Source organism: Balaenoptera physalus (assembly GCF_965194825.1).
Source record: "Balaenoptera physalus genome assembly, chromosome: 18".
Lineage (NCBI taxonomy): Eukaryota > Metazoa > Chordata > Mammalia > Artiodactyla > Balaenopteridae > Balaenoptera > Balaenoptera physalus.
Genome location: NC_138899.1, coordinates 77781621 through 77802801, shown reverse-complemented (window position 1 = coordinate 77802801; position 21181 = coordinate 77781621). Strand labels below are relative to the sequence as shown.

The following is a 21181-nucleotide window of genomic DNA, read 5'->3' as shown; positions in this document are numbered from 1 at the left end:
ACATTAGCCTGCTAATATAATGACCCCAAAAGGACTGTTTGTTTTGTGCTGTCAACGTTTCCCATGGAGCACGTAAAATACCCACTGACTCAGAACATACTATCGACTTCAGAGATATCAATCTCTTTTAAAGGTAGGCTCTTTGTTCTAGAAGGCAATGTTTATGATTTTTAGCAATTTTCCCCTATTAACAGGTTTAATAGACCATCTGAAAAATTACCAAGTAGAATGAAAATGAAAAAACCCAACTCCCCTAGGAATTCATGCCATAAAATATTTATTAATAAGTAAAATGATTTTCCCCTGCCTTTGGCTATTAAAAGATTTGATGGGGTATCTTTGTTGACACCAATTGCCAACAATGGTTTTACATTTTTCAGTCATGAGATAGACAGAGATACAGACAGGTGTTAGAAAAGGTAGACAGATCATAGACAGATGACCATAGATACAGATATAAATATGTGTAAAAGACCATACCTTACAACCATTTAATTACAAATCTTGGTTTTGCTAGCAGTTGGAAATTTACTGGCACACACTTCAACTTATTTCTTGTAAGGGAACAATACACAAATAAATTCACTTGAATTTCATAATTCAGAACACTGGTAATGAATACAGTGCTTGCTGAGGACTAAAAGAGAGAGGAAAACAAGAACTAACTTTGTGGAGAAGAAAGGCAATATCTCTTTGAAAAGCTCTTCTCAACTTGATAGTCTCTCTTGCCTGAAAAACAAGACATTTTGATAACGACAGTATAAAAAGCCTACGATTTGCGAAGTAAATCGAATCTGTGGTTTAAATTTCATCCCAAGTCTCAGATTTTGGCTGAGGAGCGATACTAAGTATCTCTCTCTGCAAGCGTTTCTTTGAGCTTTTCTAGGGAGGACAAGAAAATGTTTTATCAGATCTAGGCAGAAAGGCTGACGTTCATTTATAACAACAGTAATTACCTGCACTCAGTACTATATGAACACGGAGGTCTGAACGCCAAACAGAGTGAAATGCCAAGCCATACCACACAGCAAAATTAAGAGTCATTTGGAGAAGAAGCAGGTGATAGAGTTTATGATTTCAATATGAAAACACTTTATTACTCTTCTCAGATGTCAATGTAAAGTCAGAAATTTAAAAGATACAATCGAGAAGGGGCTGAATGGTTTTATTACTACACCATCACTACTTCAAGATTAAAATAATCCCAGAGTTCTGAAATGTCATCAGTTAAGTAACTATACAATTTCTTTCAGCCTCTTTTTAATGTAGGAAATCACTTTGTAATAAGATCTCTACACAAGGTAAAAAAGCACAAAATAGACCCAAAAAAAGCACAAAAATAGACAATATATATATATCTTTTTACAATGAATTAAGATGTGCCTGGAAAATGCTGGGATCAAGGACTAACCTCAGAGTCCAAATTGGTTTCCTTTTATAAGAATTGTACTCTTTACATCCCCCCTAAAACCTTGGATGCTTATTAGAAGCTGGCCCAGGTAAAAGGGAGGGAACAACTATTCTGATCTTGTACCAATACAATAAAAAATAAAAAAGAAGTAACAGTAACGAAATAATAAAAACACTTCATCAGTTTACAAAATTCTTTTGACAGCCACACCTCAAGGGCACTTAAGGGCTCACACGTGTCACACAACCATTGGCGACGACACAGGCATCTCCAGGGGATGCTCTTCTCCATCATAAATCCATCATGCACTGGGATGAAACATGTCCAGAAACGCTAATTTGGAGAAACATGTTTTCATACAGTTTGGGGGCAAAGCAAGCCATCCAACAGAATCGTGCCACAAACACCAGCGATACGCTGGGACTTCCACGTTGAGAATCCTTCCCAAGCCCACAGCTTCTGCCTTCCTCTGCCTGGTACAGGACCCCGGCCTCACCTTGCGTTACACAGTCACGGCTGGGTACATCTTCTGTTCGCTGTTAGTGTGAGGGAAGGGGGCCTGGATCTGCCTGTAGCCCGTCTGCAGCCCGTCCAGGAACGGAGGCACCGGGGTCATAGGCACCGAGTCGTGCTGCACCGTGTACCCCACGAAGGGGGGATGCAGGTACTGCCCCTGGTGGGGCACAATCTGGGTGGCCTGCTGACAGTTGAGCACGGAGAAGTTTGTGGGCATGTTGACGTACACATTGTTCATGGTGCCCTCGGGCAAACAACAGTTGGTCTGTGACCTGGTCGGGGGCCCCCGGGCCCCCGAGTTGGCGCTGGAGCTGGAGCTGGCGGCCGTGCTGGACTGGCGGGAAGAGGAGCTTCGGGAGGTGCTGGCGCTGGGGATCATGGGGATGGTCTCCACCATGCGGGGCCCCCCCGGGGCCCGGCTCTGCTGGGGCTCCTGCTTGGGCCGCAGGCATCTGCAGCAGCAGGCGGCCACCAGGGACCCCAAGATGATGAAGGCGACAAACACCGACCCGACGATGAGGAAGGGCACATAGATGGGGACTGAAGAAAAGGAGAGAGACATACTGTGATGACTTCCTGTAAGGATGCAGGAAAAATCGGGGATGGGCAGAGGAGATGGATAAATGAACAACGGCGGTACCCAGAAGCCGGGAACCTGGGCCGGGCTGGTGTGTGCGCTTATCGGCCGCACACAGGAAGCACCGTCCTTTATCAAGTGCTTAGGGATGGCGGGGGGCGCAGTAGGGCCTGCCTACGGGCACTGGGGATCAGCCCCCAAGGCAAAGCTGTTAACACTGACAGCTAGACTCACGGAGGCAAAGACCCAGTTTAGCAGAAATATGAGTTTAACGGTTTAAGACTGTTCTAAAATCCCTAGAGTAACGGAACTGCCCACATTTCAGTCTACCCTAACAGACAGTTTGTAGGGTCTGCACAGAAATGAGTTGAAATTATTTCAAAGTCTTTTCTCCCCCCAGAAAATTATTTACATTCCTCGTAAACCTCTTTGACCATTTTTTCGCAGGCTCTTGTTTCATAGGCAAATAAATCAAAAATTTAGGGCAGACCCTAGTCACAACCATTTCCAAAAAGAGTCTGTAAGGTACAGAGATCAAAGAAGGGATTTAAAAAAAAAAAAAAAAAAAAAAAAGCCCTCCACACACACTTGACAAGCTGAAGGCTGGTCCCTGGGACGTGGGGCTGGCAGTGGGGGGAGGCCGTCCAGGCAGCAGGTCAGCATGAAACAAGGTACCGAGGAGGACAGGCTTGACATCTGTTCCAGAAGGAAGAGCCCGCAGTGAGCCGAGGCCCCAGGCAGGACCACGTGGCTGAGGCGGAGCTGTCAGGTCCGGAGTTAGGACACTGGATTCCGTGTGAAGAACCACAGGGAAAGCCCGCAGAGCAAAAAGCAATGGGCATCCTACTTAACAAGGGAGGTTTATTCCAGCAAATAAAACTGTCAAGATAAAAATAAACACTTTATACTAAAGTCAGTAGCGAGCTCCAGTTTTCAATTATTTTACTTAAAAAGATCTTCGGGGTGCTGTGGGCCTAGCACTACCGGGTTTCAGAAGCTGGACGCACTGGCTGATGGGGGCCGGGAATCAGGAGGGAGGGGTCTGTGGAATCCCACCCTATGTGACCAAGAACCCATGTCTTCTGACGCGTTCCTGCCCATCTCCTTGACTATTCGATTAGACGCCACACGAGGACGGGGACTGGTCCCGCTGGTCTCGGCAAAGGGCAGCGCCAGCGCGTGGTCCAGGGAGACGCTCAGCTCTCCGTCGCCTGAAGTCACAGACGCGAAACGCCCTCTGCCCGCTAGGGCAGCAGCCGTTCTAATCACGCTCCTTGGACAGAACTGACATTCCTGCAGTCAGTGTTTCTAGAGCATAGTACCACACGGAGCCATGGAGAAATGATGCCTTGTGTAAGTAAAACATACTTTATCAAGTATGCAACCAAAGGCTGACGATTGAAGACTTAATTTTCTAAATTAAAGATACCAGCCCTATATGTTATCAAGTAAACAAGTAACAGTTTAAAAAAACAAAACAAAACAACACCCCCAAAGCAGTCTCAGTCCACATGATGAGTTTTGGGGAGAAATCACTGTTCTCTTTCCAGGATTTTAATTGGAAGAGTAAATAACTCAGGGCAGAGAAGGCAGTGTTCCTGGAAGCCCTCGGCTCTGCTTAATTAGACATGCGCTGTCCTTCTTGAGTGCAGAAGTACAGAATTTTTAGGAGAAAAGATTCAAAAGTGGAATTTAGAAAGCATCCCCACATACCACGGCGTCTTGAGAAGTCGGCTGCCTACTGATTTGTCCACAGTCAGCCCAACTTCTAGGAGGCCAGCAAAAGCCCAACTTGGCACACACAGAGAAAGCAGTCAAGCGGTGTGCCCATGGCTTATCCCCCCAGGTTTATTCGGGAGGCCACACACCCCGCTATGCTGCGCTTGCCTTCTAAGACAGCACCTCTTCTGGAATTACCCTCCCTTCTCCTCTTCAGAGTCAAGGCAGCAGCCGACCAGTAGGAGTAGCTAATAAAATGCGTGACTGCAAAGGGAAGGACGGAAACGAGCTGCCTCTCAGCAGCCCCAGCCAGCTCTGTGAACAGGGACCAGCGGGGCCCCGGCTCAGGCGGCTGGAACCCTGGGCTCGGGGGGTAGTATTAATATAAACAGTCCTCTCCTTCTCAAAACGGACGGAGACGCCCCTCCGGGCCATGTGTGCCCTTCCACCTCCACCAGGACCACATCCTCCCTCCAAAACACATTCTGGGATAGGCCCTCGAGGGAGGGGTCTGGGAGACTGGTGACAAGCAGAGGCAGTGAAACCTATCAAATGCTTTCACGCATTTGTTTCTCCAACTCTAACTTGGGCAATCTGAAAAAATACAGTTAAGGAATCAAGGCCACAAAGAGCAGAGCTGGCACCGCTCTGATGTCACACCTACCAAGTCCGACGTGGTAAGGAGGCCGGGGCGGGGGAGCTGCATCTTAGGGAGGGGTAGACTCTTCCCCCGGGGTCTGGTAGAGCCCATCACCCTCGGGAAGCCCCAAGGTGCGGCCTTCCCTCCGAGGAGCCCTCAGGTGCCCCGGCCAGCCCTCTCGCTAGGGGGCGCCGCCAAAACATGACCCCGTCCTCAAACTTAGACCCATGGAGACAGGAGACCCGGGAGGGGGCACGGAGACCCCTGGGCAGGAGGCACGTGAGGCTGGCTGCGGCCCGCCATGCCTTGGATGTTAGGGTTTTTTCCGGAAAATCCAAGCCAAGCCGCTTTTTAGCTGACAGATGGGGAAACTGAGGCCCAGGGCGCTGAACCGGTGTTCCGTTCCACACAAAGTAAAGGCTGCGCCAGGACGCAGGCACCGCCTCCCGGTCCAAGCCCCTTTCCTGAAGTCGCAGGCTCCGAATTCCCTTCCCCTCTCCAGGCTGCCGGGTCCCGCCTGCAAGGCAGAGCCCCTTCCTCCCCTCTCCGCTCGCCCGGCCCGCCTACCTGCCGAACCGTCGGGGCCGTCTTTGTCCGCGCGGCCGGGCTCGCCGGCGCCCTGCTGGCGGTCGTTGTCGCAGCCGCCCTGGTCCAGGCGCGCCTCGGCGCTGGAGCAGCAGTAGCGCAGCGCGCAGCTGCCGCAGCAGATGGTGGCGTCGCCGCCGTCGAAGCGCTCGGGGCACTGGAAGCCGATGCGCCAGACGCCCTGCGCGTCCAGCCAGCCGTGGCAGTACTCGCCGCTGGCCCGCGCCCCCGCCGCCAGCAGCGCGGCCAGCAGCAGCCGCAGGAGCGAAGCGGCGTCCCGAGAGGAGGCGGCCGGGCGGCGTCCGCCCCACATGGCACCACCCTGGGCGCGGGCGGCGCGTCTCCAGAGGGCGCAGGGCCGACTCCGGGAGGTGGCGGCCCGGCGCCCCGGTCCCGGCGGTGCTGAGGCCGGGGCCTCTCCGCTGAGTGTCCCTTCCGCGGCGCCTTCCGCGCGGGCCCCCGCCCCCCCGCCGCGACGTCCGGGAGCTAAGCCATGCCCTCCCTCGGCCGGCGGCCCGGCCCCAGCAGAGGCTGCCTGGAACTCGTGGGCACTCGCCGATGGAGCTCTCCGGGTGCGAATCAGAGGGCCCCCGGGGCTGCCGTTCCGCAGCCCCCGGCGGCTTCACCAGCGACGGTACCCTCCCCGTGCATCCCCGAGGGGACGCTCGCTCGAGCCGGAGGACCGCTGGGCGCGCCGCTGCGGACCCGGAGCCAGGGCGCTGCCGCACAGTTTAAGCCTCGGGATCCTGCGCGCTAGTCGTGGCGCGTCTCCTGGCCTTTATTCCCCCCTCGGGCGACGAGAAGAGGCCAAGGCGGCGGGCAGCAGGCACAGGGCTCCGGGCAGCAAGTGCAGCGGCCGGCCGGGCTCAGCCTCCTGCGCTCCGAACTCGGTCCGCATGGCTCCGGCCGCACTGCCCGGGCCGCCCCCCGGGTGCAGCCACCACGTTCCGCTCCGCGGGCCGGACGGTCGATCCTCCCGGCGCACGCGGGCGTCCGGGACGCGGACGAGAACCGACGCGCCCCGCCGGGGTCCCGGGAGCCAGCCGCGGCTGCTGCTGGGCGCGGGTCCAGGCGAGCGGCTCGCCCTGCTCCCCTTCTCTGCTCTCCGGCCTCGGCGCGCTCCGTCTGGCTCCCCCTCCCCCACGCCGCTGCGCCCTGGGTAGGTGCGCACCGCTGGGCGCCTCCCACGGAAGTTTCGGTCCCCGGGGCTGCGGAACAAGCCGAGCGCAGCGGCCGCCCGCCCACCCGCGCGCCCAGCCCCGACTCGCCCGCCGCGCCGCTGCGCTGCGCTCTTAAGAGGAGCTGGCGCCGCGGGCGCGCATGCGCGCTGGGGCCGCCCCGCCCCCGCCACCCCCGGGGCCGCGAGCCCTTCACTTTCTGGCTTGAGCGGCCGCGGGCCGTGGGCTGCCGGGTAGAACGGGCGCGGCAGACAACGGCGCTCGAGCTAACATAGTAACAGCAGTAACGGCAATAAGGGCAAACTCAACTTGCTTATTGCAGGTCGTAGGCGGCATTCACAGTTCGGATTCTCACAACTTCCCAAAGAAGGGTGTTAATTGCGCTCCATTTTACAGACGCTGAAGTTGCCACTTAGACTCACTTGTCCCTCCGATGTCCAGGCCGCGGCCGGTCACTGGCCTGGGGCTGCGTGGTGGGCTCGGGCTTCTGCTAGGTGGGGTGGAGACTTGCCAGATTTGGCCGCTGTCCGGATGATCTGTGTCGCTTTTCTTTCTAAATTTGGGCAGAGCGATTTATTGGATTCAGGCAGAAAGGTGCCTCGGCTCCACATTTGGCCCCGATGGTGTAGACAGCTGCGTGAGGAAGCAAACAAGGCTCTGACGGACCAGCACCGCGGCTTTGAGGAGGAGAGATTAATAGCTCCTGTCTTGCGGAAGCTGAAACAACAGGTGCTGATGCTATTAAAGCCGCCGTGATTATTTTTAAAGGATCTGGTGACCCTTCCGACACGGTCTGAAAGTCAGCGACCTGACATCTAGGCCCAGCCCGACCAGAAAAAGAATCCTGCATTTTGCTGGCCTCAGTTTCTTCATCTTTAAAGTGGAGCATAACAGGTGCTGACCACTGAGGTTCCCCCCGAAGTCCGTGTCTATGGAACACAAAGCAATTTTATTCACAGCAAAGACGCCGCTGTTCAGACACCGTCGGGCACTTGGGCGGGCCGGGTCACCGCGCGGACTCGGGCAGGGTGGCCTCCCTGCCACTCGCCCCACGGAATCAAAAGGAAAAAACCTACCCTACGCCCTGGAAGCAAACACCTTACTCTTTTCAGTAAACCTCTCTCCAAGCACTGCACTTGATTTCATTGGACTTTGCGGCGGGGGGGGGGGGGGGGGTATTTTTAGCTTCATAAAATTATGTATTTTAAATGCACCGGCCACGAACTTTTCTAAACCTAGTAAATGAACGAGGTTTTAATATCGAATTATTCGTTCCACAACTACAAGCTAAGCGGTTACAGTATACCGTGTTCTGTGTTGGGTCCTGGGCATTCTCCAAGAAGCCAGACGTCACGGCCATTTCCTTCAGACAGAGATGAAAGTCTCTGGAAATGGGACGGAGAGACAAAGAACTGAATAAGCAAAGATAGTACAAGTGTTATAAAGCTATGATCGGTGATGTACAGGGTCAATTTAAGCACATAACCTGGGGGTCGGGAGGGGAGGGGTATCAGAAAAATCATCAGAGCAACAGCTCTTAGACCAGAAGCAGCCGAGGGAAGACTCGTTTTTCAGATTCAGTCTTTTTCTTAGAAAACATTGATACTGTGAGCTAACGTGTATTGAAGGCTTACTCCGTGCCAGGCACTGTGCTGCGTTTTATGTGCACATTTAATCCTCACAGCAACCCTACAAAGAAGACGGAATTACTCGCCTCACTTTGCTGGTGAGGATGACTTGCCCAGTCCTTCCCGACAGAAAGTCACGGTTTGCCTGGACTCCAAATCCTGCCCACTACGCTGCTGGTCACCAGTCTCCACTACAGAAAGCCCGGAATTAACTGCTGACTCTACACTAATCACCACATGGCTAGGCATCATTATTTTCCTATGGCACCATAAAATGACTGGGGTGGGGTTCAGAGGGTTAATACTTTACTTTTTTTTTTTTTTTTTTGCCTTTGGGGAAAAAAATGAATGCAAGGGAATTGTCCATTTCTTCAGACAGTACTTATGCCACATCCTCCTTCCACTATCCATTTATCCTCTTCTCCAAAACACCCATGATTTGTCAGTTTATTAAAGAAGAAAGCACTGTTGGCCATATTCATACTGAAACTGATTTATGACCTGGTAATGCCAGAGCTTAAACACAAGAAGTTTTTCCCAAATGGTTCAGAACCATTAGAATGGTTAGTCCACAACCAGCAGACTTGGAAGTGCAGAGCTTTGAGCAAATTCATCCTCTTTTTCTGACTGCTGTGTTGCTTGATTCCCTAAAAGTGAAGGAGAGGCCTGTTTCGTGGTTACTCGATGTGGTGGTTGGCTGTTATCAATGCTCATAGAGACTTTATACCACTCTGTTCCTGCCTCTGACTTGATTTTACTTTTTCTTTGTGTATCTAGTATGTTGTATTGAAATTTTTTATAAAATAAGTTGTCAAGTACTCACTGAGCATCTCTGTGGGAGGTGCCACTGGGTCATATTAAGGTGGCAATGTTCCTTCCATAAGGAATTCCCTCACCATCCTTGACAGACAGTCTTAAACTATTTTACTAGTCTTTTCCGAGCAACTGTAACTAGTTATCAAAACACATAGGTAGTAGTAATAATTTATTATAGTCAAAACTAAATGTCAGGCAGTCTGCCAAAGTAGATTTAAACACCTATGAAGGAGTGCCCTCCTCCCTCTTAAAAAGTTGAATTCTGTAGACACTAACTGCAAAAGTATATTTTCAGTTTATTTTGCTTTTCAGTCTGTGCCTCTCTCTCTATATATATATGTATGTATATGTGTGTGTGTGTGTGTGTGTGTGTGTGTGTGTGTGTGTGTGTGAATAAAATGCATTTTATCACCATCTACCGACTTTGACCTTTGTGTTTTTGATTGCTCAAACTGAACTTGATTCTTATTTGGTACCTCTGTTTTGCCTTTGGACGTCTTCCTCTTCAATTTGTTATGATGTTTCTTAGTACCTGTCACTCTGCTTGTTCACATAGGATTCCTAGCTGTGACACGGGCTGCAATCAACCCCATTTTAAAGCACTCATGTGTAGCATCAGCATATATGGTGAAAAGAACGACGTAGTCAGCTTTATCCTTGAATCAGGCTCAGTGCGGCAAGAGGCTCGTGATTGCGAGAGGCACGAGGGGGAGGAAACCACCACTTCAGGCTGCTTGATGCACAATCACTGTGATATGTGTGTCTTTTGAGTAGAATGAGGGCAAAATCACACACACTGTTTACATCGTTATTTCTCTCCCTCTCATTATTCTTTTTCCACCAAGCTCCTACACAGTAGTTGAATTTACGTAATTCGAATGTGCAAATGACATACTTTCTTGATCAAACAGAGCAGCCAGAGGAGCTAAGTAAAACACTTATCCTTCTAAAACACAGAAAATCAGTTGCTCAATATTAGTGCATTGTTAACTTTAATTGTAACACCTAACAGAATGTTATATTTTACCGCTAGGAAAAAAAAAATACAATTGATTTAAAAACAAACTTCTGTCATATCTTTAAGAGTACAAGTACAAAGTCATAGAACTAAAGAAATGATTACTTATAACTCGGCTAACTGGAGTTGATGCAAATCATATGGAGGTAATCATATTTCCTTTGGCTGGAAGTTCTAAAAGCTGCAAGATCTACAGTGATTTTCTGTATATTTCAGGAAGAACAGAGGTTCCTACCATCTGCACACCAGTCAGCAGTCTGTTTAGGAAGAATGGCTTTCCCTGGGTTCATTCCCTTCTTTCCCTCCTCTTTTATAAATAGGAGTAGTACTGAAAACTCACATTTGGTTTACCAGAAGTTCTTTTAAGTTAAAGTGTTTGTGTTAACAAATGAGACCGCAAACCCAAACAAATATGTTAATTTACATTTCTTTTAATTTTGTCTTGTGGTTTACTTAACCTCATCTGAAAATAAAAACGGTCATAAAATTTTGAAAAAAAAAATCTTCCTTGTTGCTTTAAAAGTTTTCATCTTTCATCCTCCTGTTTTTTCTTTGTAATTAATATACTGACTTTCAGAAAAGTAATTTCCATACTTAAAATTCTTTTTCTTCTCATCTACTATTAACTTTAAACATTTGACGTACTGCTCTCCCTGCCCCATCCTCACCCCTAACCCCAGAGTTTTAGTGAAACATTTTTATGTTGATTTTGATGTTTACTATTGGTATATTTTCTTTTTGAAGATACGGAGTTAAAAACCACCCAGGACTTCTTCCAGTAATGCCAGAGTGTCTAAAAGGGTGGCGTAAACAAAATCAACATAATGTCAAAAAGCCTGCAGCAAGTTTTTGCAAATCATATATCTGAGAAGAGTCTAGCATCCAGAGTATATATACAACTCAACAACAAAAAGACAAACCCAATCAAAAAACAGGCAAAGGACTTGAATAGACATTTCTCCAAAGAAGATACACAGCAAGCATATGAAAAGATATTCAACATCACTAGTCATTAGGGAAACGCAAGTCAAAATCACAATAACACTTCATACCTACTAAGATGGCAATGGTAATAATAATAAACAGAAAATAACAAGAGTTGGAGAGCATGTTGAGAAATTGGAACCCACACTTTGCTAGTTGGGAATATAAAGCCACTGTGCATAACAGCTTGACGGTTCCTCAAAAGTTGGACACAGAGCTACCATATGACTCTGCAATTGCACTCCTAGGTATACATATCCAAAAGAATTGAAAACATATGTCCAGCCTGGCGCAGCCAAATAAAAATAAATAAATATATATATATACTTTAATAAAATAAAAGATAATTGGACAATATTTTAAAAACTACACACAGCATCACTATTTATAATTGCCAAAAAGTAGAAACAACTCAATGTCCATCTACCAATGAACAGATAAACAAAATGTGGTCTATCCATACAACTGGAATATTATTTGGCCATAAAAAAGACTGAAATACTGACACCTGCTACAACACGAATGAACCTTGAAAACACTATGGTAAACCAAAGAGCCAAACACAAAAAGGCATATAATGTATGATTCCATTTATATGAAATGTCCTAAATAGGCAAATCCATAGCAACAGAAAGAAGGTCAGTGGTTGCCTGGGGCTGGGGAGGGAGGGCAGAAGGGGAAGTGACGGCTTAATGGGTATAGGCTTTCCTTTTGGGTTGAAAATGTTCTGCAACTAGAAATGGTGACAGTCGCACAACCTTGTGAATCTACTAAACCATATTAATGGCAAAATTTATCTTATGTGTATTTTACCACAATAAAGAAGAATCTAGGAAAAAAAAAAAAAAAAGATTGCAGCTGTGAAACTGGGCATCTACCTGTGATGTCACATGAAGGTCCTGAAGCAGGTTCACTAATCCAGTCTCAAAACTCTATTCTCCTAATGATGAATGACACTGGAAGATGATCAGCTAAAAAGTTCTGCATCACAGTCAGATACTTCTGAATGTAATTCCAAGCCTCTAAGATGAATGTTGCAAAACCTCCGTTATGGACTTAAATTATGTTCCCTCCCCCCCAAATTCATAGGTTGAAGCCCTAACCCCCGATGTGACTGTATGCGGAGAGACAGATACAGGAGGTGCTAGGGAGATAATCAAGGCTAAATGGGGCCATAAGGCCCTAAGCCAACAGGACTGCTGTCCTTCCAAGAAGAGGAAGGGATGCCAGGGGTGGGCACGCACAGAAGAAAGAGCAGTAAGGACACAATGAGAAGACGGCCGTCTATAAGCCAAGGCCGTGAGGCTGCAGGAGAGACCAAACCTGCCAGCACCTTGATCTCAAACTTCCAGCCTCCAGAACTGTGGGACATAAATTTCCATTGTCTAAGCCCCCTAGTCTGTGGTACTTTGTTATGGCAGCCTGAGCTGACCAATACATCCTTCCTTCCCTGCTCCCTCTAACCCACTGATGACAGGAATGCATAAGACAACTGAGGTCTTCCTAAAATGTGAGGCAGCTTGGGTCACAGCCCTATACCTGTGGACCACAGAGGGAGGAGCTGCAGTGACTGGAGTATGTGCTAGAAACAGCTTGAGGAAACTAGATACTCATTTAGAATACGGTACTTAAAGTAAATGTATGCTGATTCAAAATGGTTGGACAATTCTACTCCTGAGCATATATCCAGACAAAACTGTAATTCAAAAAGATACACGTACCCCAATGCTCACTGCAGCGCTATTCACAATAGCCAACAACCGTAAACAACCTAATGTCCATCAACAAATGAATGGATAAAGAAGATGTGGTATATATCAATATATACAATGGAATAGTACTCAGCCATAAAAAAGAATGAAATAATGCCATTTGCAGCAACATGGATGGACCTGGAGATTCTCATACTAAGTGAAGTAAATCAGACAGAGAAAGACAAATATCATTAAGATATCACTTATATATGGAATCTAAAATACGACACAAATGAACCTATCTATGAAAGAGAAACAGACTCACAGACATAGAGAACGGACTTGTGGCTGCCAAGGGGGTAGGGGGTGGGAGAGGGATGGATTGGGAGTTTGGGATTAGCAGATGCAAACTATTACCTATAGAATGGATAAACAACAAGGTCCTCCTGTATAGCACAGGGAGCTATATTTAATATCCTATGATAAACCATAATGGAAAAGAATATGAAAAAAAGAATGTGTGTATATATATATATATATATATATAACTGAATCACTTTGCCATACAGCAGAAATTACACAACACTGTAAATCAACTATACGTCTATAAAAAAAATAGGCTGGAGAATGGGGTTGGATACCCCAGATCCAGGTTCAATTTCCCCCGGAACGTTGTATTCATGTCTCTATTGATATAACTGGGATTATGATTCCTTTTGTCTTTCTGTCTAGACAACAACTCCTTGAAGGCACAAACCAAATCCTGCTCATCTTTGGGTCCCACAGTGTAGACTTGGAGCAGGCTCGGTTTATGAAGCTCGTGCTATATGCCAGGCACAGAAATACTGAAGTGTTACTTTCAAGGAATTGAATTCAATAAAATGCACCTAAATACGAAAGCCATTCTGAGTGTAGCAATTTGGAGATAAAATATCTGGTAAGACTAGGGTCCCAAACCTGGCGCTGGGGATGAAATCCTTGGACAGTGGGTTCAGAGGGAGGGAATTTCTAGTCGGAGCCTCCCAGGGCCCCGCCCACAGAATACTTTTGAGGCTTAAGGTGAGAGTGGTTTGCAATGAAGGGAGATGAGGAAAGGAACAAGCTGTTTCCTGGGTGTCACCTGGTGACGTGGAAAAGTTTGCCGTCCACAGAATCGGTGCCAGCAGCTTGCCTCCTTTGCGGTGTTGGTGGCGGTGGGCATCACCAGGCCTTCCACAGGCACGAGCCAGGTCACCGAGGCTCTGGTTAGCACTGAGAGCCAGGGCTGGCCCACGATGCTGCCAGCCTCCGTGGGTACCACAAAGGTGAGTCTGAGAAGCACAGGGTCACTCTGCGGGGACTCCCACACCAAAGAATTTCCGGGTGCAGCAGGGCTGGTCCCTGCAAAGCAAGACAAGGTGGAGTAATGTCTAGTATTGCGTCCCATGAAATGATGCTGTTTTACATAGACCTGGAATTGCATATTTTTAACTGAAGTAATTCAAAAGGCACTTTGGGGTCACAGGTTCCTTGGGATTTCTGACTCTTCAGATCATTGTTTTTGTATGCCTGGGTCATAGTAAAAAAAAAATCCCATTCATCCTGGGTGTTCAGATTTGGCGTAAATAGGAATTTCCTTCATCAAAGCTGCCCCACCAGTCTCCTGGTAAAAACATAAAAAGATAAAAGGACCACTGTGCTGCTTATTAGGCAGAAACAGAATGATGGGATTCACAGCGCTGCCTCGCAGCCCTCGTAATTATCCCTGTCCAAATACTTGAACTTTCTGAAACCGAGCCCTCCCCCACTTTATGGCATCAACCTTTTTGGGGGGGTACCTTTTGGATTAGTAAGAGACTTTCTTTGGCTTTTGCAAGAAGTCAACGTCTCACGAAACAACTGAATTAAACTTCATATTTGTTTAAAAGTCCTTGGATAGCACCTCACATCTGCGTTTCCTCAAAAATGTCTCCGTTGAAAGAATAAAGGGAGAGCGCCCTGCATTGTGCAAGTATTCAAATGAGCAGAAAAGGGTTTGATGAGTTCCATGTCCTACAAATGTTAGCATCCCAATTATACCTTAAGACTTGTTAAGTATTTCAGACCACTTTGCAGCTTTACAGCACTGAGGACACTTCTTGCTTGATATTGTAAGTTCTCGTATAATGTAACTGTTCTCTGGATAGTCTCCAACTTGCTAGCCTTCATTACCTAATTAGAAGAAAGGGTTTTTTGGGTTTTTTTTAAATGTCTTTATGTTAGAAAATATGCTTGAATAGCTCTAAGACTGAAGCTCAGTCAGCTAATAAGGACCCTTGACTACTGAACATCTGGTATGTGCCAGGCATTGTGCTAACTTCTTTGATTATCATTACAGTGTCTCTCCTAATAAGTTTGTTATTAAGTAAGCTTAAAAAAAGGTTTAAGTTCATCTACTCCTCTAAAATTTCCTAAGAAGTTAAAAAGGAGTTTCCAGCCTATGGAGAATGTCATCCAATTAATCTTAACACAAGTAACATTAGGATTCCTTTCCCAGCCTTTATTGTCAATGAACTGGTTTCTAATGTTACACAAATAAGATGTCTTAGCAGAAAGACACCAATCGCTGGCATTCTTAATTTCTATTACGAATTTCCTTTTTGGTGCACAGCAGTTTGATTTTGTAAGGTATACATATTTTTAGTTCTTTTATTTCTGGAAGTAGCTTGATTGGCTTTAGAGATACGAGGTCCGGAAGAAAATATTAGAAAAACAGAAAGCAGAAAAGTATAGAAAGGCTTCAGGTGATGAGGAAAAAAAAAAGGTGATGGAGTTTGCTTCAAAACTCCCTTTAACCATGCAAAGGATTATTTTAGGGGGGCCCTTAGTCTCCAGCACAGAGAAGGCAGACCAGAGGAAGTGGAGTCGGGTCACAGAAAGTGATATTTAAAGCACACTCTCTAACCAGTGTAGATGCAGAAGCAGTAACACAGAGAATGAAAAGAGGGGATGAAATTCCCCAGCCCCTAAGTTCCTTAAGAGCTTATTCAATAAACTCCAGCCTCGGAAAGACGAGGGGTGTCTTAGGATAGCCGTGCCATGGACAGGGCCAGGACTAGTTAAATTCTTGAGATTCCTACTAGTATTCCTTGAATCTTACTACGCAATGTCAAAGTGTTAGGCTTATAAATAAAGAAAACAGCAAACGCGGTTCATCTTTGTTCTTCTGACGTCAATCAAACTTCCTGACATCCTTCAGCAAAGAAAACATTTTAAAAACCAGATGAGATGGCTGCCTCTATAGAGAGGTATCTGGTATCCCATCCCTGTATTATTTTCATTAAAGTTTGGGAATATTATGCATTTTTAGCACTTTTGAGGGTGGGGGGGGGAGAGAGAGTGAGAAGGTGACCCCCTGCTCAAGGGCTACCTTGAGACCTGCTCTCTGTCTGCAGAGGTAATGAGAATCCAACTCCTGCACATTCGGAAGGCAAGCAGAGTGAGTTTCAGATGTAGGCAATTTACATTTATAGACCAGGTCAAGCAAATTGGACAGTTTAAGTGAGCACTGAATGAAGGGGAACATAAATATGTTGGGGCCAATAAATGGTCATATTTATAGAGTGCAGTAAAACCCGTATCTCTCACTCCACATGAAGAAATCGTGCCAACTGGACTGAACACAGCGGTCCTGACACTGAGTGCTAAAACCATAGGAGGGGCAAACTCCACTGTTGAAATTGAACTTCCAACATCTACAGTACTACTGCAGATGCACTTGCATATCCGATATCCTCCTGGTAGAGAACGAATACCAAGTGCTCAGAAACAAAACAAACAAACAAAACACAAGCAAACGAACAAGCAAAAAAACCCCCGCTTCCTCCTGAACTCATCAATACGTTTCCAGAATCTGTACGGGGCAGCCAAACTCAGCCTGATTTTTGAGAAAATATAACCCATATGTTGCTTGATAGGAAGAGAAAGACTAAGAGACTCCAAGTAATAAAAAAAAAAATGGGTAACCGGCTCCAAGCACAGCCCTCAGCTGCTGTTTTCTTCATTATGGTGGGTCCTGCTTTGGTCGTCTTGGAGGTGAAGCTAAAGATCAGGGTTGGTTCACTTTAAAGTCCGAGTGTTGGACTAGATCTCCAAATCTGGAGGCACAACCACCTGTGGGCTCTGGCGTGTGGAGCAGATGCTCTGACACAGGCTGGAATTTTAGTGGCTGAGTCACGGGTGAGCAGTGAGCTCACTAAGCTCGAAGACTTTAAAAAGACAAACAGAGAAAGCCAGGAACCAGTGCCTCACCTTTCCCCATGCCTCTGCGGAGGAATTCTGACGCTCTTTGCCACGTCTCCAGCTCACTGGAGACGCCGAGATTCCTTGCATCATGAACACTTGGGATTCAGATCACTGACACATATCAAATCTTCACACTCCCCTAATTCATGCTCATGATGTATCATTTCACAATTACCTGTAGATTTCAGCCAACTCCAGTATTTGAGTGTCTCTCCCTACGAAGTAAGCTAAGGGCAGTGTAAGTGCTGCTTTTAACCAAAGGATAAAATCATGCCATGTCTGATTGACTCTGTAAACTAGGAAACTTGGTTTTTTGTTTGCTTTTACTTTTTACTCGCAAATAATTTCAAACTTGGAGAAAGAGCTGCAGGAACGAGAACAGCATAAAGCACTGCGCTATACCCCTTTACCGTGGTCCACGATTGTTAACATTTGGGCAATCTGTTTTATGGCCAGTGACTCACAAAACTGGATTAACCCTGCTCCTTCCGATTTGGGATGCTCTGCCATACGGACGTGTACACCAAAGCGCCAACATTACTAACTGTACATTGCTTGTTAGGACAGAACCAAATCCCATTCTCTCATGCTGGTGACTGATTTATGCTTTTTCCCTCTTGTCAACAAATTATTAAATCTAAATCTTATGCTTGTTAAAACACCTTATTTGAGGACCCATTCCTAACAGCTTGGCTAACTTCACACATATTTTGCTGCTGAACTTTGGGCTCTAAGTGCTAAATTGAAGAGTGTAATTCCAGACCTTTAGAAACAGAAAAAGATATGAAAGCCATAAACTTTCCAAGATTTCCTGTCTTTGGCTCTTGAGCACCACCTTCTGGCTAAAAGTTGGCTGTGAGACGGTTAAATTGTAACCAATTGTTACAATCAATTAAGTAACATAGAGCATCCTGGGGACTAGATTTAAACAGAAAAGAGGCTTTGACATTGTACCAGTGAAAATGGACTAAATCCACAGGAAAAAAGAAAGATCAGAAAGAAGACGACTAGGGGGCTGAAATGACCCCTCTGCTTACCTGGAATGTCAATCTGGTGTTGGCGAAGGGGAAGATGAGGTGGGGATAAACATTGGGGACCAGTGATGGGGAGCGATCAGCTGCCCACCGTGATTTTAATTTAAATCTTAGGCAACCCTCCTCCAAGTCACAACTCCTAGATCTAGGCTACTTGAAGGCAAGACCCCAGTCCAATTTACCTTTGTATCATCCATAGACTGTACAGTTTCTTGTTGAACGAGTGAAGAATGAGAAATAAGTTTATTTGTCCTTGGTTAACGTGTGCAGGCATGCTGCTAAAGTTTGAACCTGAAATACACAAATATTAAAGTAATACATCATTACAGTACACAATAGCTAGACATCTAGTAACTAATAGCTTTTTTAAAAATTTATTTATTTTTTGGGTGTGTTGGGTCTTCGTTGCTGCACGCGGGCTTTCTCTAGTTGCGGCGAGCGGGGGCTACTCTTCGTTGCAGTGCATGGGCTTCTCATTGCGGTGGCTTCTCTTGTTGCGGAGCATGGGCTCTAGACATGCGGGCTTCAGTAGTTGTGGCATGTGGGCTCAGTAGTTGTGGCTCGCGGGCTCTAGAGCGCAGGCTCAGTAGTCGTGGCGCACGGGCTTAGTTGCTCTGCAGCATGTGGGATCTTCCCAGACCAGGGCTCAAACCTGTGTCCCCTGCATTGGCAAGCGGATTCTTAACCACTGCGCCACCAGGAAGTCCCACTAATAGCTTTTCAGTAGCCAAAATCATATATCAATAGATTATTTAGTCACATTTTAAATTTGCTCCTAAAATCCAACCTATTTGCAGAAACACATGATCCACTTAGAATCCTACTAGTGTAGACTTGGAATGGGCTATAATAAGTATGTACTTTACAGCCAAAACCAATAGTTATCCATTTGGTTTTGAAACATCATCATAAACAATTATACAGATTCCATCTATAGATTCCATACGTGTCGGGAGCCTGTTCTGGGTTTAATCTTATTTGCAGCATACCCTTAAAAGAGGTGAAATAACTGTCATGATGCTGTGATAGTCACAGCAGAGTGAAACACGGAGATTTGGGTTCACAGAGGCAACAAGGCTTGGAGACAGCCTTCTACACAATATTAAATTTAAAACTCCAAGGGAAGGGATCTTTTTTTGCACAGACATTCCCCATCTTAACTTCGTGTCTGCTTTGACTCCAGAAGCTTTGGTGATTAAGTTTCACTAGGGGTCGAAATACAATGCCATAATATGACTAATCCTGACCAAAGGCTAAAATAGTGGGAAATAGTACCTGGCATCAACTGAACACCTACTGTGTGTCATACCTTGTCTACACACATTGCCTCACTTAATCTTCTAAACCCCATTCGGCAGTAAACTCACACCCGGAGCTCAGCTTCAGCTTTGCTGTTCAGCTGGACTCTACTGAAAATATTAGAAGCTGTTTCAACTGTATTTCCCTGAACTTGTGTATGATCCACAGTCATCTGCTTCCATAGGTTACCACCATATCTAATCATGTTAATGACATCAGAAATACAAACAAGGTGTGATATTTAGATTTGTTGTTAAGATTGAAAGACAGTATTTACTTTCAAATATAGATAAGCATTCTACAATGAAACTTGGGGTGAAAGCCTCTTTTGTGTGTTTAGAGGTTGGAATTCTACCAGTCAGTTGAATTATAAATCTATATTTGTTATTGCAAGACTACAATGAATGTGAAAATTGTGAAGATTATGTAAAAGAAAGCATGTTGGCTTCAGGACACATATCCTTTTTTGAGTCAGCAAACGAAATGCAAATTTAAATGATAATATGCAGCAGAATAATAAAGATTAATAGATTGTATCATAATTCTAGACCTTGTACAAGTGTTTTGGTAAACTAGCATTCTTAACATTAAATAAAGTGGTATTTAAGAATGTATTTATTGGGCTTCCCTGGTGGCACAGTGGTTAAGAATCTGCCTGCCAATGCAGGGGACACGGGTTTGAGCCCTGGTCCAGGAAGATCCCACATGCTGCGGAGCAACTAAGCCCGTGTGCCGCAACTACTGAGCCTGCGCTCTAGAGCCCGCGAGCCAAAACCACTGAGCCTGTGAGCCACAACTACTGAGCCCGCATGCTGCAACTACTGAAGCCCGCACTCTAGAGCCCATGCTCCGCAACAAGAGAAGTCACCGCAATAAGCCCGTGCACCGCAACAAAGAGCCGCTCCCGCTCGCCGCAACTACAGAAAGCCCACGTGCAGCTACGAAGACCCAACGCAGCCAAAAAAAAAGAACTGTATTTATTGTTTTTTTTAAAATTCTATGTAAGTCATAATCCTTTTAAGAAAAAGTACTATTTGGAAATTCTTTCAATTTTGTATGGGTGCTTTAAAATCAGCATGTTAACACTGCCACTTAAAATTTCACAAGGAAAAACTCCCAAATTATTCTAGGACAATGCCCATGTGATAAATTATCTCTGATCCAGATATAACGAAGAGTAAAGTAGAATATTTATTTTAAAATGAGTTAAATACCTTGCTTCTCTACCAATCACAGGTGAAAGTGGGTTCTATCTAGTGTTGGAAATAGGTAGGTAGCTACCAGAGGAGAAATCTAGCAGCTGACGGTGGAGAAATTATTGTTTCTTCCCCATAATGTCAAATTTATAACATTTGACTATAAAACTTTAATAACAGAAGCATGTTAATGTAGTAGGTTGACTGAAAAAACAACTCTAATTCTCTACTCCTCCATATGTTCGTAGCCTTTGTGATGCAACTTTGAGGCCCTTCCCTTCGAGAGGTGGAGTCTATTTTCCTGGCACGCTGAACCCCGGACAGCTCTGTGATTTACATTAGCCAACAGAATGCAGCAGAAGTGACCGATGTGCCAGTCCTGAGCCTAATCTCTAGAGGTCTTGCTGGCTGCCATGCTTCAGTTCTCACTCTTTAACCCCGCCTCACCCTGAGAACAAGCTCAACTGTCTGCTGGAGGACGAGGGACCACACAGAGCAGAGTCGTGATGCTGGAGCTGACACCATCCTGGACCGCCAGCCCCCAGGTCACAGAAGCCCTGTGAGAGAGCAGACATGAGCCCAGCTGAGATGCCCCGGGGCCGGCCCAGATCAGCACCACTGCC

At 46.2% G+C, this 21181-nt stretch overlaps 2 protein-coding genes and 1 long non-coding RNA gene across 4 annotated transcripts in view; 1 reads left to right on the top strand and 2 right to left on the bottom strand.

The window, feature by feature from the left end:
• Positions 1-260: 260 nt before the first annotated feature.
• On the bottom strand, positions 261-7989 carry SHISA2 (shisa family member 2). Of its 2 annotated transcripts, XM_082435740.1 has the most exons (3): positions 7933-7989; positions 7049-7179; positions 261-2467 (listed from the first exon to the last, which is right to left on the bottom strand). In XM_082435740.1, the coding sequence occupies exons 1-3, from the start codon at positions 7956-7958 to the stop codon at positions 1914-1916; spliced, it is 711 nt and encodes a 236-aa protein (XP_082291866.1). In that variant the 5' UTR covers positions 7959-7989; the 3' UTR covers positions 261-1913. The 2 variants fall into 2 exon arrangements, with proteins under 2 accessions (XP_082291866.1, XP_082291865.1); XM_082435739.1 differs by lacking the exons at positions 7049-7179; positions 7933-7989 and adding an exon at positions 5431-6734.
• LOC309647914 lies at positions 2474-9450 on the top strand. Its single transcript, XR_014256393.1, has 2 exons — positions 2474-4900; positions 7194-9450. It is a non-coding gene; the product is annotated as an uncharacterized lncRNA (long non-coding RNA).
• Positions 9451-9493: 43 nt separating this feature from the next.
• Positions 9494-21181, bottom strand: part of LOC309647867 (phospholipid-transporting ATPase IB-like) — a 75926-nt gene continuing 64238 nt past the window's right edge. The window contains exons 13-15 of the mRNA XM_082435774.1: positions 14584-18354; positions 13887-14146; positions 9494-13589 (exon numbers count right to left, since the gene is read on the bottom strand). The gene's annotated coding sequence lies outside the window, so the exon portion shown is untranslated. The remainder of the gene's footprint in view (positions 13590-13886; positions 14147-14583; positions 18355-21181) is intronic.